General features: G+C 39.4%; 1 protein-coding gene across 4 annotated transcripts in view; it reads right to left on the bottom strand.

The window, feature by feature from the left end:
- Positions 1–553: 553 nt before the first annotated feature.
- LOC129779964 (protein PALS1) overlaps positions 554–17351 on the bottom strand; it is a 135245-nt gene continuing 118447 nt past the window's right edge. For all 4 annotated transcript variants that reach the window (XM_055787773.1, XM_055787775.1, XM_055787776.1 and 1 more), the window contains 3 exons: positions 17182–17313; positions 1713–1894; positions 554–1645 (listed from right to left, as the gene is read on the bottom strand). In XM_055787773.1, coding sequence (XP_055643748.1) covers positions 1466–1645; positions 1713–1894; positions 17182–17313 — 494 coding nt within the window. In that variant the 3' untranslated portion in view covers positions 554–1465. The remainder of the gene's footprint in view (positions 1646–1712; positions 1895–17181; positions 17314–17351) is intronic.

Genomic DNA, 17351 nt, shown 5'->3' with positions numbered 1-17351 from the left:
ACATCCATGCATGCATTACAGCTATTAAGCTTCATTCGTTGAGGGAATATCAGTTTTCTCCAAAACATAACCATATTAACACTTTTGGAAATACATTTTCATAGCAGATGCCTCAAAAAAAGATTTGGCATCCTTTCTATAGTGCTTCGTGAAACATTTCAAGCTTGTTTCAAAATATTTCATCACAACCGCTGACATTCGAGCTTGCTAACGAATCGAGCAGTTTTCCTCGATTTCTATAATTCCAGATTTTACTCGGTGTGATAGTGATAGTGATTGTATCGAATCCTCGATTCGATTTTTATAATAGGGCCCATAACCTCGATACGCGCCAGTAGTGCCATCTTTCTTCATCAGGTATGGGGTCATACACTCGAATATAAAGAACTCTCCAATGACAAATCTTTACCTGGTCTTAATATTCAATAGTTCATTTTTGCGAAGAAGTTTTGAAAGTGGAAAGGCAGCATAGCGCTTCTTAAGGAAGGACAATCATTTAAATTTGACAAGGGAAACATTCGGATCAGCAAAATCTGTTCGGTTTCTTGCCGTATTTTTTTTTCATCTGGTGGTTTATTATTCGTTTTACGACTATACATGCATAATATTGAGCGTAATAATTTTGTTTTTTTTTTATTTTCGAAGGCGGTGTTATCGGACCGGAGAGAATGTATTTAATGTCGAAAACAAATCGGCAGCTAACTGCAAACGATCTTCGACTGTTTTTCTTCTTCTGAATACGTATCAAAAATATTGATTTGAACCCTTTAAATGGATGAATTTAAGCTGAATTCAATATGTTATACACCGTTCACTGAATTTGTTACTGCTAGTTATTCTGTTCTCTCTTTGTTTGTCTAAATTATGAACACGAATATATTTTGTTGGCGCCCTCTAAAACACGTCCGCGGCAAACATGATCAATGAATGTCTCGTTTCTGTCATCTTTTTCTGTCAAGACTGAACATCTGTAATGCATTGGGTGTTTATTGAAGTATATGTAAGGGATTTCTGAGTTTGGCTATTTGGCTAATTTATATATAACATTTAGAAATTGCTTTTATTGTGTTCTGTTTTGCGGTAATTGTACAGATATATGTATATAGGTAGATAAATAAAATGTACATATAAAACAATGCTTCTAACGTCTTTTTACAGAAAATAATATTATAAAATAAACACTTTATACTCTGCTTCAAAACACGAAAATAACAACGTTGCTTACCGTATCTATTAATCGGAATGTATTACCATGTGTGTTTACCGACTGTTTTCGAGTAATTTTTGTTTTCTCCCTGTTCACCAATAAGATGCCAATCCGTGCGTTTTGTTTGTCTTTGCAGAATCTGATCCGCTAAGTACATTTACATCACGCTAAATAATAAGTGTCAGACTTAAACAATTGATCTCTTTACACAAACAACGTAATAAGAATCATAGGTAGAAGACGAATCACTGACTTATATTAGTTATGAAGCCAGCTACTTGGCACCCATTGTGGTTCACGCTCGAGTGAGTTGATTTCAGCGAGCAGCTGATGGTAGGCCCTCTCCGTGTCATTATTGATGATGATCATGTCAAACAGATGACCCCATCGGGCTTCCATGTCCCTAGCAGTAGCAATGATCTCCTTGAGTTCTTCCTCCTGTAGTAAACAATGTAGAAAATCAGTTTTTTTTGTTTTTCCAAAATTGAATCAGTTCAAAACTAACCTTGTATGGTTCACCGGTTCGTATTCGCTTTTGACGAAGCTTTTCGAGACTCGGTGGCGCCACAAGCACCGTGTAGGGTTTGAGATCTGACGACCGGAGAAGTTTCAGACTCTGGGGATGAAGGTTCAGGACGCATATCTTTCCACTAACTACAACTGCACGGATGGCCTCCAGAGATGTACCTGTAATAAAATAGGTGCCCATGAAACAAAGACGTCTAAAGTACGGAAACTGAGAGTTTTGTATGAAACTGATGGGAGCGTTGTTAGTCACTTGTGGTGTTTAGTTTGATTTGTCATTTCATCGTGAATAGACTGTAAAATCTGCTGATTGTGCAGATTTTTGACGTAGAACTACGCCTTTCATGAAGGGTTTCAAATCAGACTCATCAAATCAGGTCGCGTTTTTATTAAATAAAGTTAATAAAATTAATAATTTTTTTTGCCGCGAACGGATTTTGGCAATTTAATTACCAAACGAGTCGGAAATTCCCTAAGATTTGTTTGATATGCTATACATTATAATCCCATAGTCTGTATATGGTTTAAATTGATGAAAAATGGAAGCATTCTCATTTCCTCATACATTTGTTCTGTCCATTTGTTTGCTTTCCCGAACAGAGCTGTCAATAACGAGCAACTTATCGACGAGCAACGAAGGGTAAATCGTAAGATGTAAAGTCTCCGTGAACAAATGAAAAGAAGAAGACCGAAGGGCATTATTTGTCTAGAGCAGGGGTTCTTAAACTGTTTTGAGCAAGAGACCCCTTTTCCAGAATTGAGGCCTACCTTAGACCCCCATAGCCAAATTTGTTTGAAAATTCTATCTTTATTTTTTTTCTTACTGAATAATTATCTATTTGAAAACATTGCAGTTGGTTATATGAATAAACTTGATATTATTTTCTCACGGAGGCGATCTGGCGTAGTGGTAACATCCGCACCTCTCACGCGAAAGGTCACGAGTTCAATTCGCACTCCCGACATTCTTCCAAAAAATGGAAGTAATGCAACCAGCCAAAAGTGTTGAAAGTGATTATAATGCAAAAAAAAAATCATTTTCAACAAAATAAATTTTTACATTCCGCGTCGAGACCTTCGAGTAATCAGACGTATATTGTGTCACTCCGTTATCGTTATCGTTCTCGGTTACCGTTAGCTGGTGTATTTTCTGCCGTGTTGTATCCATACGCTTTGTTTATACAATTCGTTTGAGCCCAACAAAAAACAAAGTGTTATCAGCAGAAAGCTGGAGTGACGATTTATTTCGCCGTGTTTTGCCATTATCCCGCATTCGGATACTGTGTGACCGCCGACAGTGCGTGTGTGTGATACATAATTTCAATTGCGGCGAGCGTCGATCACGTGTTCAACCGATCGAGAAGTTTCCAGTTCATCTGCATTGGTGTGTGCGTTTAGTGTGGACCGGAGCGTGATTGTTTGTTTAGCTATCACAGCTGTGCCTGCGACCAATCGATTGAGGAGCAGTCGCTTTCTGATTAGCTGCACTGGTGTGCACTACCAAGTATTTTGTATAAATATTATTATCGTTATTATTATTTTATTAGGTTATAGAAATTATTATAAAATATTATTATAATTATCATCCGTATAAACTATGGAAGAGTGTGAGAGATCTCCAAATATGGAGATCTCTTACGATGAAAATATTGACTCCCCCTCGTTTGCACAAAAAGGGGCCGGGAAGTCGCTCAAGCGCGTTCCCTCACCGGAAGATAATTCTTCCGAAGAAGATTCAAGCCACACTAAAAAGCCCCCCTCTAAGAAATCCGCAAACCTCTCCTCTCAAACCCTTAACCTTCCCACTTCCACTCACCCGACGACTTCGCATTCCTCACCTGTTACTTCCGATCCCACTCAACCATCTACCTCGTCCCTCCCCTCTGTTTTATCCTCTTCCACTCAATCCTCGTCTTCGTCTGCCCCCTCAGTTGTCTCCGCTCCCCGTGTCAAGATATACCCAGAAGATGCACCTGGAACAGGCCCGTGGGTTGTTTTCTTCCGGCCCAAGCCACAAGGAAAAGCTTTGAATGTCATTCAGATTATGAAAGATCTGACAAAAAATTATTCCTCCATGGTCGAAATTTCCAAGGTTCGAACGAACAAACTGCGTGTTGTCGTGACTGATCGGAAGCAAGCTAACGAGATTGTTGCTGACAATCGGTTCATTTTAGAATATCGCGTGTACGTACCTTCCCATAACGTAGAAATTTCGGGGGTGATAACAGAAACGGGTCTGACGAGCGAATTCATAAAACAAGGAGATGGCAGATTCAAAAAACTCCCTTTGACGAAAGTTAAAATTTTGGACTGCCATCAATTAGGAAAAGTGTCCCGGGAAGAGGGAAAAACAAAATTCACGCCGTCCGACTCGTTTCGAGTAACTTTTGCTGGTTCCGCCCTCCCTGACTACGTTATGGTGGACAAATTGAGGCTACCACTGCGACTCTTCGTGCCAAAGCCCATGACTTGCAACAAATGCAAGTCAGTTGGTCATACAGCAGATTATTGCGCCAACAAGGAGCGCTGTGCCACTTGCGGAGAGCAACATGTGGGGAAATCCTGCAATGCGACTGAGCAAAAGTGTCCATATTGCGGGGGATCCCCACACGTGCTCTCAGCTTGTGAAACTTATAAGAGTCGCTGGGAGAAACAGAAGCGCTCTTTGAAGGAACGCTCAAAACGCACTTTTGCGGAAATTTTAAAGGGCGCTTCTCCACTGGCTCAACAACAACAACCAATCAACACACAAAATGTCTTCGCTACGTTGCCAGTTGACGAAATGAACGCGGATACAGGTAACGGGGGCACACCGTTTATTTTCAAAGGGAATCCACGGCGCAAAAATGTGACCACTCCCAAAGTTCAAGAACAAGTCCCGCCGGTGATACCCCCTGTTAGCTTGCCTAAAACATCGAGTGCAGCGGACAAGCAAAATCAGGTTCCTCCTGGCTTCCGTGGGAATAGTTCACCTTCGAACGACCCAGCACTCGAGGGGACATCAAAAACCCCAACTGTCCCTATTTTTCCGTCCAGCTCAACTTCCCAATCGGGATTTATAAAGTTGTCTGACCTTTTGGATCAAATCTTCAAGTGTTTTAATGTTTCCGACTCCATCAGAACCATTGTCATCTCAATGCTTCCAGTATTAAAGACAATTTTGCAACAATTGATGCAAACATGGCCCCTCCTTGCAATGATTATCTCTCTTGATGTCTAATTCGAATAGAGAGGTTGGAGATATCACTGTTTTACAGTGGAATTGTCGTAGTCTTATCCCTAAATTGGATACATTCAAATTTTTAATTCATAACTTCAATTGTGATGTTTTTGCTCTGTCCGAAACTTGGCTTTCTTCGCGAGATGATATCTCTTTCCACGATTTTAATATTATACGCTTGGACCGTGATGATAGATACGGAGGGGTGCTTTTGGGGATCAATAAGTGCCACTCATTTTTTAGAATTGACCTTCCACCTATTGGAGGGATCGAAGCTGTTGCTTGTCATGCAAACATCAGAGGCAAAGACCTCTGTATTGTCAGCTTGTATTGGCCTCCGAGAGCTGCGGTTAGCCGCAAACAACTTGATGACATGTGCTCACTCCTTCCTGAGCCACGATTGATCTTGGGAGACTTCAACTCTCACGGAACTGCCTGGGGGGAACAGTACGACGACAATCGTTCATCGATGATATATGACCTTTGTAACAGCTTCAATATGACCGTTTTGAACACTGGGGAAACAACACGTGTACCTAAACCTCCTGCTAACCCAAGTGCTCTTGACCTCTCGCTTTGCTCGAATTCACTATCGTTAGATTGCAAGTGGAATGTAATCCAGAACCCCAACGGTAGTGATCACTTGCCAATCAAAATTTCCATCACCATTGGGTCGAATTCTTCTGAATCTATAAACATGGCATATGACCTCACAAGACACATTGACTGGAAAAAATATGCGGACGCGATTGCTCTAGCCATCAATTCCAGAGATGGTTTACCTCCATTGGAGGAGTATAACTTCCTTTCTCGTTTGATCTATGACAGCGCGGTTCGCGCTCAAACGAAACCCATCCCAGGCTCCACTATTCGTCGAAGGCCTCCCAATCTATGGTGGGATAGCCAGTGTTCCAAGCTTTATGTAGAAAAATCGAATGCATTTAAAGCTTTTCGGAAACGTGGAACCCCTGAAAATTTTCAAACGTATTTAGCCCTTGAAGATCAATTTAAAAACTTAATCAAAGGGAAAAAACGTGCTTATTGGCGAAATTTCGTGGGAGGTTTGTCACGAGAAACGTCAATGAAAAAATTATGGAAAGTGGCTCGAAACATGAGAAATCGCTCTTCAACGAATGAAAGCGAAGAATATTCACATCGATGGATTTTTAATTTTGCACGGAAGGTTTGTCCTGATTCCGCTCCTGTGCAAAAAATTGTTCGAGATATACCACAAGGTAGGTGCGATCTTGATTCCGAGTTTTCGATGGTAGAATTCTCTCTTGCTCTGCTTTCATGTAACAATTCTGCTCCGGGATCGGATAGAATTAAGTTCAACTTGCTGAAAAACCTGCCTGATGTGGCGAAACATCGCTTGTTGAATTTATTCAATCGGTTTCTGGAGAATAATATTGTTCCAGATGATTGGAGACAAATACGAGTTATAGCTATTCAAAAACCCGGAAAACCCGCGTCCGACTTCAATTCGTACCGTCCAATAGCAATGCTGTCTTGTATACGGAAATTGTTGGAGAAAATGATCTTGTTTCGCCTTGATCGATGGATTGAAACGAATGGCCTACTCTCAGATACACAATATGGGTTCCGCAGGGGCAAGGGGACGAATGATTGTCTTGCGTTGCTTTCTTCAGAAATTCAAATGGCTTATGCCGAAAAAAAACAAATGGCTTCAGTATTCTTGGACATAAAGGGGGCTTTCTATTCTGTTTCAATAGAGGTTTTGTCGGACAAATTACACTCTCGGGGTCTGCCGCCTCTATTGAATAATATGTTATATAACTTGCTTTGTGAGAAACATTTGAACTTTTCTCACGGAGATTCGGCAGCAAGTCGGGTCTCTTACATGGGCCTCCCCCAGGGCTCATGTTTAAGCCCCCTTTTGTACAACTTCTATGTAAGCGACATCGACAATTGCCTTACACAAAATTGCAGCCTAAGACAACTTGCAGATGATGGAGTGGTGTCTGTCGTAGGATCAAACGAATCCGACCTGCAAGGACCCTTACAAGATACTTTGAACAATTTTTCAACCTGGGCCATTGGGCTAGGGATCGAATTCTCCATGGAGAAAACAGAGATGGTGGTTTTTTCTAGGAAGCATAGACCAGCAAAACCAAAGCTTCAACTTTTGGGTAAACCGATCACTCACGCTAAGGACCGTATCGTTATTTATGGGTACGCCTTAGAGTCTCCGTCTGAAAAAGACTATAGCTTGTTTTGACAGCTGTTTATTTTTCTCCTGTTGTTGACACAGTTAGCGTTCAGTTAGCATTGTTAAAAGATCGTTTTTTTCCTAAAAGTGCAATCATGAGAGGGCTAACAGAAGAAAAACGAAAATCCATTGTGACCAGATACTGCTCCGAAACAGGAATATCAATGAGAAAATTGGCGAAGGCGGAAGGAGTAAGCGTCCATGCGGTCCAAAACGCTATCAAGCGATTTGGTATGTATAATACATTGAAGGATCTACCCGGTCGCGGCAGACAACCTGGGCCATCCAAGCCAAACTTGGATAAAAAGATTTGCAGGCAATTTGAAAGAAAAAAGGAATTATCGATACGGGATTGCGCAAAAAAGTGTGGAACATCAATCGGTATGGTTCAACGTGCCAAAGAACGTAACTCACTGAAGGCATATAGAAAGCAAAAATGTCCCAAACGCAGCCAAATTCAGGCAAGTTCCGTGAAAACCCGTGCCCGTAAGCTTTACGATGGGATTTTAAGCAAACGCGAACTGTGCATCGTCATGGATGATGAAACCTACGTCAAACTGGACTACAAAACTCTTCCTGGGGCACAGTTTTACACTGTAAAGCAAGGAACAGATGTCCCGAACGCGGAGAAGTCAATTTTTTGCGAAAAATTCGGTAAGAAAGTGCTGGTTTGGCAAGCTGTTTGTCAATGTGGCATTAAATCATCTCCTTTCTTCACTCTCGGGAATATGAATGGTGAAATTTACCGGAAAGAATGTCTCCAAAAGCGTGTGTTACCGCTCATCCGAAAGCACACTGGTCCGACACTATTTTGGCCTGATTTGGCATCATGCCACTATGCACGTTTGACCTTGGATTGGTATCGCGAGAATAATGTCGATTTTGTGGAAAAGGAGATGAATCCTCCAAATTGTCCGCAAATAAGACCTATTGAAAAATTTTGGGCTTTGATGAAGGGACGACTGCGGAAGAAGGACAAGGCAGCCGATGACCTTGAGCAGTTCAAAAAGGATTGGATAAATGTGAGCAAACAAGTCGATGAAACGGTTGTCCAGAACCTAATGAGGGACATCAAGAAGCAGGTGCGATCATTGGCGCGAAAATCAGAATCTTGATTATTTTTTACTGTTACTCCTTTCTTTCATTCATAAGATACAATATTTTGATATCAGAACTGAAAAATAAATGCAATATTTGAAATAAAGCTGTGTTTTGAGCGTACCCATAATTAACGATACGGTCCTTATGTCATTCAAGTATCTTGGGGTCTGGTTCGACTCCAAATGTACTTGGGGGGCCCATATTAGGTATCTGAGTAAAAAATGTCAACAAAGAATAAACTTTCTCCGTACAATTACCGGCACCTGGTGGGGAGCCCATCCCGAAGATCTTATAATGTTGTATAGAACAACTATTCTCTCAGTGATGGAGTATGGCAGTTTCTGTTTTCAATCAGCTGCCAAAACACACTTAATTAAACTCGAGCGAATTCAGTATCTTTGTCTCCGTATTGCGTTGGGATGTATGCCCTCAACGCATACCATGAGCCTCGAGGTTTTGGCAGGCGTACTACCACTAAAATATCGCTTAAATTTATTATCTCTTAGGTTCCTCATCCGGTGTAAGGTTACCCATTGGTGATCGGAAATTTTGAGCAATTGATCGAGCTAAATTTTCATTCTGGATTCATGAGTTCATATCATGAATTCACCTCTATGCAGGTTGTTCCTTCTTCGTATATTCCCAACCGTGTTTGTTTTCCTGACTACATCAATTCCTCTGTACATTTCGATCTGTTCATGAAGGAGAAAATCCATGAAAATCCAGATTATCTTAGATTGGGGTTCGTTCCTACGATCTTCAATGCAAAGTATGGGCGTATCAATTGTGATAATATGTACTTTACTGATGGGTCCTCTATGAATGAGTCCACAGGATTTGGAGTGTTCAACGTATTTTTTAGCACCTCACACAGTCTTCAGAATCCTTGCTCGGTATATATTGCTGAATTGGCAGCGATATACTGGGCGCTGGACAGCGTCGCCTCACGACCTGTTGAACACTATTACATTGTAACGGATAGTCTTAGCTCTGTCGAAGCTATCCGTTCAGTGAGGCCGGAAAAGCACTCGCCGTACTTCCTTGAGAGAATACGAGAAATTTTGAGTGCTTTATCCAGACGCTGTTATGTCATTACCTTTATCTGGGTCCCTTCACATTGCTCAATTCCGGGTAATGAGAGGGCTGACTCATTGGCAAAGGTAGGTGCAATTGAAGGCGACATTTATCAGCGTCAAATCGCCTTCAATGAATTTTATTCTTTAGTCCGCAAAAATACCATCGCTAACTGGCAACGCAAGTGGAATGAAGATGAATTGGGCCGGTGGTTTCACGCGATTATCCCTAAGGTTAGCCTCAAACCGTGGTTCAAAAGTCTGGACTTGAGTCGGGACTTTATTCGCACCTTCTCCCGACTCATGTCCAATCACTGTTCGTTAGATGCACTACTCTTCCGTTTCAATCTTGCCAGCAGCAATCTCTGCGTTTGTGGCCAAGGTTATTACGACATCGAGCACATTGTTTGGTCGTGCGAGGTGTATCTGGTCGCCAGATCGAATTTAGAAAACTCCCTTCGGGCCCGAGGAAGACAGCCCAATGTGCCGGTGAGAGATGTGTTGGCTCGGTTAGACCTTGATTACATGTCCCATATATATGTTTTCCTTAAAGCTATAGATCTTCGTGTGTGATTGTCCCTACATCCTTATACCCTCTTTTCCTTCCTTCGCGGGTAATTCGTCCCCTTGCTATAAATAGTAGAATAAGTTGAAATGTAAATACACTATAGATATACGAATAGATTTAAGAAATGAGTGTTCATCAACATTGTTACAATTTCCTTATATCCCACCCTTCTCCTAAAAATGTGTCACCCTCCTAAACTCGAGTACACCGCGAGTAATCGGTTTTCCACCTTACTAACCATAGATGTAAGAAAAATTGTTTATATATATAGTTTTAAATTATATTTAAGAATTCGGCTCCTTTAAACTTAAGTAACTGAGGCTGTAAAAATAAACGAATTAATAAAAAAAAAAATTCTCATCATTTTCAACAAAATAAATAGAGATGAAATGTAAAAATCAAGTGTAATAAATAATTATTAATACAAATTATTCACAAACTATAAAAACATTCAAAACGCAAACTAATCTATCCACAACTACCAAAATATCAAAATTCAATAAATATGAAGGTTCAATATTGGTTAGTTTAAGCCTTAAACTTTCGCGTTCGTTGTTTTTCAAATGGTTTCTTCGGTTTCGCGTTGTTTGTAACCATAATGAAGCCTTTTTCGACAAAATATGATGATGGAAAAACGAGAAGATATTTTTCAGCAATGTCTCACATCGCAGGATACTGTTTTTCAATGTTTCGTTATAACTAGAACATATAACAACCTTGGTTGTACTTCCGCCTTATCTGTGCTGACGATAATCAACTTTTCTTGCATTATCACCTTGGCTCATTTCATCAATGTGATATAGTACAGATTTACGCAGTTGAAACTTTGAGTGAGCTGTAAAATCACGATTACGACCAACCATAGATGGTCGATTCTCCTCTGGTATCAGTCTTCATATATGTAGCAAAAGTAATTTCTTGGCACATACTTTCATCTTTAATAACAAACATACTCTAACAACAGAGCTTCTTTGCTGGGTAATGTAGATTCGTCCAGCTGGAAAGCAAATCTGTTGCCCTATAAAAAATTGAACAACATTTTCCCCTCTTCGCGACCCATCTCAAGTTCCTGAAATAATTGGAAAAAAAATTGCACATAGAAAAATTGCAAGTGCTCCGGTTCGCACTTGTATATATCTTACATTAAGTTAAACTTTGTGCTTAAATTTTTTATCCCTACCCTCAATTGTTTTTTGGCTTCTCGAAACAGTGCTAGAACAGTGCTTCCACTGCTGATATCCTTTCCTCATTTGTTGAGTAAAGAATAATTTAAAAAATTATAGGAGGTTGTGTCCAAGATACGACCGCATTGTTGACGTAGAACTACGCTGTTATTTTATATAAGTCGCTAGTTTATACCTTTGGATATTATTCTATAATGCTGAGAAATTTTAGAAACAACTGCTTAGTAGAATAATCTCTGAAATGGTTTTTTCATTGTAGAATCAGTTGGCGATAATTGATTGATGATTCATTCTTGCCCTCGCAAACCAATCGTATGTCGCAATTTATTTCATGTCAATGCATTGAAAATTTACCTCGAACGCTATTCCGGTGGCCTTTTTCGAAATTGACATAGACTCAGTTACAGTCGATTATATACATGTTGCACCAGCACCATTATTCCATATCTAATAACTACATCAATATATCTTTGGCACCGCATGGAAACAACAACAATGACAACACTTGCAAGTATCAAATATCATGTTACATGTTATTTAGTATTGCCTCAAAAGAATCGCACCTCTAGGTATCATTCGTGCAACGTAAACCAAGCGCCAAACAAGCGTTCACCATAGCATGCGTACAGAGCCATACATTGGTGGCTTGAATCTACTAGGAATATAAACACTTCTCATCATTTCGCGCTATTCTCAAAAGAAACGCTTCTGTTAATATTACTGGCCTCGAGCAGAGATGCATTACTTTCTCATGCTCGAGAGAAGCGCAGCTGTCACCCTTAGTGGAGGAAGTTACATACAAAATTCCAGAACATTTACTTTCTTGGTGACTAAACAAGCGAAATAAACTCTTTTTGACGTGGGACTACGTCTAACCGGAATATATGGAGGGTAAAATGAAAACCTAAACACAGAACATGCAGGAAAAAATGAAAGATTTCGAATGCTTATAGCTCGAACATTTCGTACTGGATAGGAGAGATGTTTGCATCACTTGATAGGGAATATTTCTACGCATCTATCGCAACTAACAAAATGTTGTTTTTCATTAGATAAACAATTGAATAACTGTAAAATATTAGGCGTTATCTAAACGCCCTAACTGCATCGTTTTGATTGGCCCGATTTACGGTTTCCCTAACACAGCCATCAAAACCAAGCAGCCTTGGGGAAATCGGCATTGCAAATACATGAAAGTAGGGGGACTTTTGTTCTCATCGAAAAATGTTCCCTAACACAGACTTTAAAACCAAGCAGAGAAATCGGCATTGCAAACACACGAAAGAGCCTAGAGGCGAGTGAACTGAAAAGTTTAAACCCTCTTAAAGCCAAAAAGAAGAAGACGAACACACGAAAGTAGGGGGAGCTTTTGTTCCCACCGAAATGTGTTCCCTAATAGAGATTTCTAAACCAAGGTGCCTGGAGAAATCGGTATTTCAAATTCATGCAAGTCGGGGGTATTTTTGTTCCGACTGGAATGTGTTTCCCTAACACAGACTTCTAATCCATGGAGCGTGAGGAAATCGGCATGGCGAATTCATACAAATCGGGGGTATTTTTGTTCCGATTGAAATGTGTTTTCCTAACACAGGCTTCAAAACGGAGGTTTCTGGGGAAATCGGCTCTGCAAATAAATGCAAACTGCGAGTACTTTTGTCCTCGCTTGCCTTTGTGCAGAGTGGAATATGTCTGTCCTAACATGATCTTCTAAACTTAGGAACCTGGGAAAATCGTGCAGACACTAGAAGCGAATGAACTTCCCAGTTTCAAGCAAATTCGAGATTCGAGAAGTATGTACACTTTTGGGATGTAAACTTCAGAGGGAAATGTAAAATAAAATAAACGTTTGATAATTTTTTTTTGTCTTTATTGGAAAGATTTTCAGCCTTAGGCTGGTTCATCAAACGTTTGATAATTCTTCCGTACATATATTTTGTTCTAGTCATCATACCAAACGTAAAAGGTCCGTCATTAAATTTACTTGTAACGAAGAACAATCAATCACAATAAATGAATTGACTTTACACGGCATTTGTTAATTTTTTTCACTCACAGAGCAAATATATTGAACTCAATTGAATTAGGAAACTGTTTCATTCAATCAAGAATTTAATCAATACAAACGAATGATTGCTAAGCTAAGGTAGTTCCACGTCAACCTTGCGGTTATATCATAGATATAACCCACTCATTTTTTGTTAATAACAACCTCGAAAACAGTAGCAATGCTTCATTATGATCAATATTAGCGCAAATGCAATCCTAGTTGAAGGCAGTTTTGCGACTGGCACGCGAACCCAAATAACTTATAACATTCCAGTAACACATTCAAGATGCTTGGTATTTCCCAAATAATTTTTTGGTGCACAACCTTAACGTCTGCTTCGCCAAAACGTCAGTTTATTGCATTGTTGCATTCTCAAAGGCACCAACGAAGCCCTTATGAAGACGGAAAATAAACAATGTTAACTGCTTGGAAAAAGGCTGAATTATGCCACACAGCTTGTACTCTGCTGTAACACCCATCGATGCAAATTCGCTGATGAGTTTGTCAAGAGCGACCGCCTTCACCACCAGCGGGGGGTGCTTCATTTTGGTTGCTGCCTGGGTAACGGCGTTTACATTTTCGACCAACGCGCCGAAATCGCCTATTTCGCTGTTGTTCGTTGCGGTGTCACACTCGCGAAGGCTCGGTTCAGTGCGAGCGCTTTTCACTGCACCAACATTGCGTGCATCATTAGATGACGCTTGCACCGAAATTTTATTGCCCCTGGCAATGCGTTCGTTTTTTGCAGGGCTTGAGCCTGCCTTCCTCTTCTTCTTGCTCATCACACACTACGCTAAGCGTCCAATTTATGACGCGGAAAGAAAAACACACGATACGAATAATGCAAAAAACGAATAGAAAAATCAAACGACGATATCCAAGTTGGATTACCACTGGTGGGATCCAATCTTAGATCGAAGCGCAGCGACAGCAAATTGAACTGGATTGCTCAACAGTCCGATGCCGAATGAAAGTTTTCCTCAGCGAGATCCACTGTTTATACTCTAGGCAAGTATTCCCCTTCATTCTTCTACTTTTCCTTTGTTCACGGAGACTTCAAATCCTACGATTTCCCCTCCGTTGGTCGTCGATAAGTTGCTCGTTATTGACAGCTCTGTTCGGGGAAGTACACAAATGGACAGAACAAATGTATGGGAAAATGGAAACACTTAAAGTTTTTATGAATTTTAATCATTTACTAACCAGGGAATTCTAATGTATGGCATATTAAACAAATCTTACGGAATTTCCTATTCGTTTAGCATGTAAATCGCCAAAATTCGTTCGCGGCAAAAAATAGTTATTAACGTTATTAACTTTACGTTATTAACTTTATTTCATAAAAACGTGACCTGTTTTCTGATTTGGCACCCTTAATGAAAGACGTAGTTCTACGTCAAAAATTGATGAATTCAGTGAAAATTTGAATATTGATTTCTCTGCAATTGATTGCAGTGATGCTGTAGGTTTTTCGAAAAAAAATATAAACGATATATAAAGTCAGGCGAAACACTAGCATTTCGCTAATGCGAGGATTTATACCATGCTTATTAATTCTTTTACATATTCGGTCTTCGCCCGAATGATATACTCTGTTTCTGGTGGGATTTGGAATGGATTCTGTATTATGAGCTAGTACCAAGCAATCTGTTTCTCACATGTATGGCTCGTAGCAGTTTTCGACGAGGAAGCAAACATGTTCTGGGAGGATATAATATTTAAGCTGTGTGAAAGATGACGAAAGATTGTGAAACAGAACTATGTACATAACATTAAATTATAATGCTTTGATTGAAAATGATGTTTTTATTTTCTTAAAAATCGACATTAATTTTTCGGACAACCCAATATGAGATATCCTGATTTCTCCTGATTTTTGTTTCCATTCTTCCTGTATATTTAGTTGCTTCAAGCCATCGATATATGGATATTTGTGTGTGTACGTGCGTGCTTCATAACCCGTACGTAAAAATAGTGCATTTTCGCTGAAACCCTATTTGTAATGATAAATATAAATAAGGAGGGGAGATAGCGGGAGGGGAATATTTACGCTAGGGTATTAGTAATGAATCTCTGTTGAAGCAAATATTCAGTATATTTCCAAGCAATTAACATTGTTTGTTTTCTGTCATCAATGCATTGAACTGACGCTATGGTGAAGCAGGTGTTAAGGTTGTGCACCAAAAAATTATTTGGGGAATACTAAGTTATTCATTAGGTTATATTAAGTTATTAATTTATTTGGGTTTGCGTGTCAGTCGCAGAACTGCTTTCAACTAGGATTGCATTTGCGCTAATCTTGATCATAATGAAGCGGTGCTACTATTTTCGAGGTTATTGAGATTAACAGGTATAGTTTATTTCGTTTATTTTGTCACTAAGAAAGTAAATGTCGTTCTGGATTTTTGTATGTGATTTGGTTTCGCTTGTCAGTAGCAAAACATTCTCCATTGAGGATGACAGCTGCGCTTATCTCGAGCATGTATTGTTATGCGAGCACAAAAATGAATCATCAAACAATTATCGTCAAATGATTCTACAATAAAAAAAAACATTTCAGGGCGACCAAACCGGTAGAATGGTTATTTTAAAATTTTCGTAGCATTATAAAATAATATCCACAGTTATAAACAAGCGACTTGAATTAAACCACAGCGTAGCTCTACGTCAACAATGCGGTCGTGTCTTGAACACAACCTCCTATAATTTTTTAATTTCTGTTTTTATGAATCGTAACATTTGGTTGGTGCGAATTTAATGATTTTGCATATTTTCAATTGGGTAATCTAAAAAATATGTTTTAAAAAGATAAAATAAGTCTTTTGAATACCCATATATATAATATAATAATGATATCCATAACAACTCATCCAAGATTGTCTGGAGAGTCTTTTCTCCGTGCTAAATAACGGAGCTCATCTCCATTGCAGTTCAGGAACAACTTAAAAATTGTGACTCTTTCGCAATACATGACCGTAGTACCGAATGCTTCGTATACAGCCGATACACAGAAACATCTTGTTGAATTGATGGACTTGCTATCAAAGTGGCGAGAAGAATGTTCAGCCCGGAAATTGATGGACAGTGAAGCGGCATTGATATCATATCGAATTTCAGCTTCATCTAATTTTAGTAAGAATGTGGATGACATGAATATTGAATTCGACTATGAGTACACCGTCGATGAAGCGAAAGCTTTCCTCGACAGAACAGAACAAAATTCGTTATTCTTTATAGTTGGTTACATCATCAAAATAAGTAAACTGGGAAGAACATGTTAGCAGTGTAACAAGAGATTGGTAGTCAGCAAATCACAACCTGAATTGTATCAACCATCTCTTTTTTCATATTTACGAGCTAGGGCTAACAACACTCCCATCTGCATAGTGAATGATGAGACTTTTCATTTCTTCTTAGCAATGGAAATTATATTCCGAAATATGAAATCGCATTAGGGACCTGACGAAGCTAAGTTGACAAATGAGTGTTTTTCCATTCACTTTATTCCATTGTGAAAAAACACGCAAATAAACTTGTATATAATTCCTTCACATTTCCTTTAAACTAAACATCGTAATATTCATTAAATTCACTACCCTAAATTCAATACAAATCCAACGCTAGTTATTTTTATTGGCAATACTGAAACAATCGACTTTGTTTACAAAACTTATCGGAATCAGCCAATAAGTGACTGACAGAAGTTTGGTCCGTAAAAGACCCCCTAATGTCTGATCTTATCTTAGGGTTCCACGTACCCTTTAACTCCGTACAGTGCCGTACGATATTTGCAACAGGAGGTGGAAATATTACAGCTGAACAAAAATTGGTACATTTATCTTCAATAGTCAAATCTGTACTGTCAACAACTGATCTGATATTCGCTTCAAAAAGGTCCTTATAAATAATTGGTTTCAAATCTGTTCCCGAAATTACAAAGCGAGGGCCAGGTAGTGCCTAAGATGAATCTCTTCGTTTAAGTTAAGCTTCGTTCGAATGGTGTCCTTGCAAGACGGAAATACTTACCATAGTATGCCTTTTCGTATTCACCATGTTCCACGAATTTTCTCGCAAGTATGTCAGCCTCAAACTGCTGCCTAGAGATGAAGTGATAGTCTTGTCCAGGAATTTCCCCTTCTCGCTGGGGTCGAGATGTATCTGTGGAGAGAAGTTATATTATTAGAAATTTACCGGCC

This window comes from Toxorhynchites rutilus, chromosome 3 (genome assembly GCF_029784135.1).
Source record: "Toxorhynchites rutilus septentrionalis strain SRP chromosome 3, ASM2978413v1, whole genome shotgun sequence".
Lineage (NCBI taxonomy): Eukaryota > Metazoa > Arthropoda > Insecta > Diptera > Culicidae > Toxorhynchites > Toxorhynchites rutilus.
The sequence above is the reverse complement of the archived record's forward strand: the minus strand, read 5'-3'. Positions and strand labels throughout refer to the sequence as shown.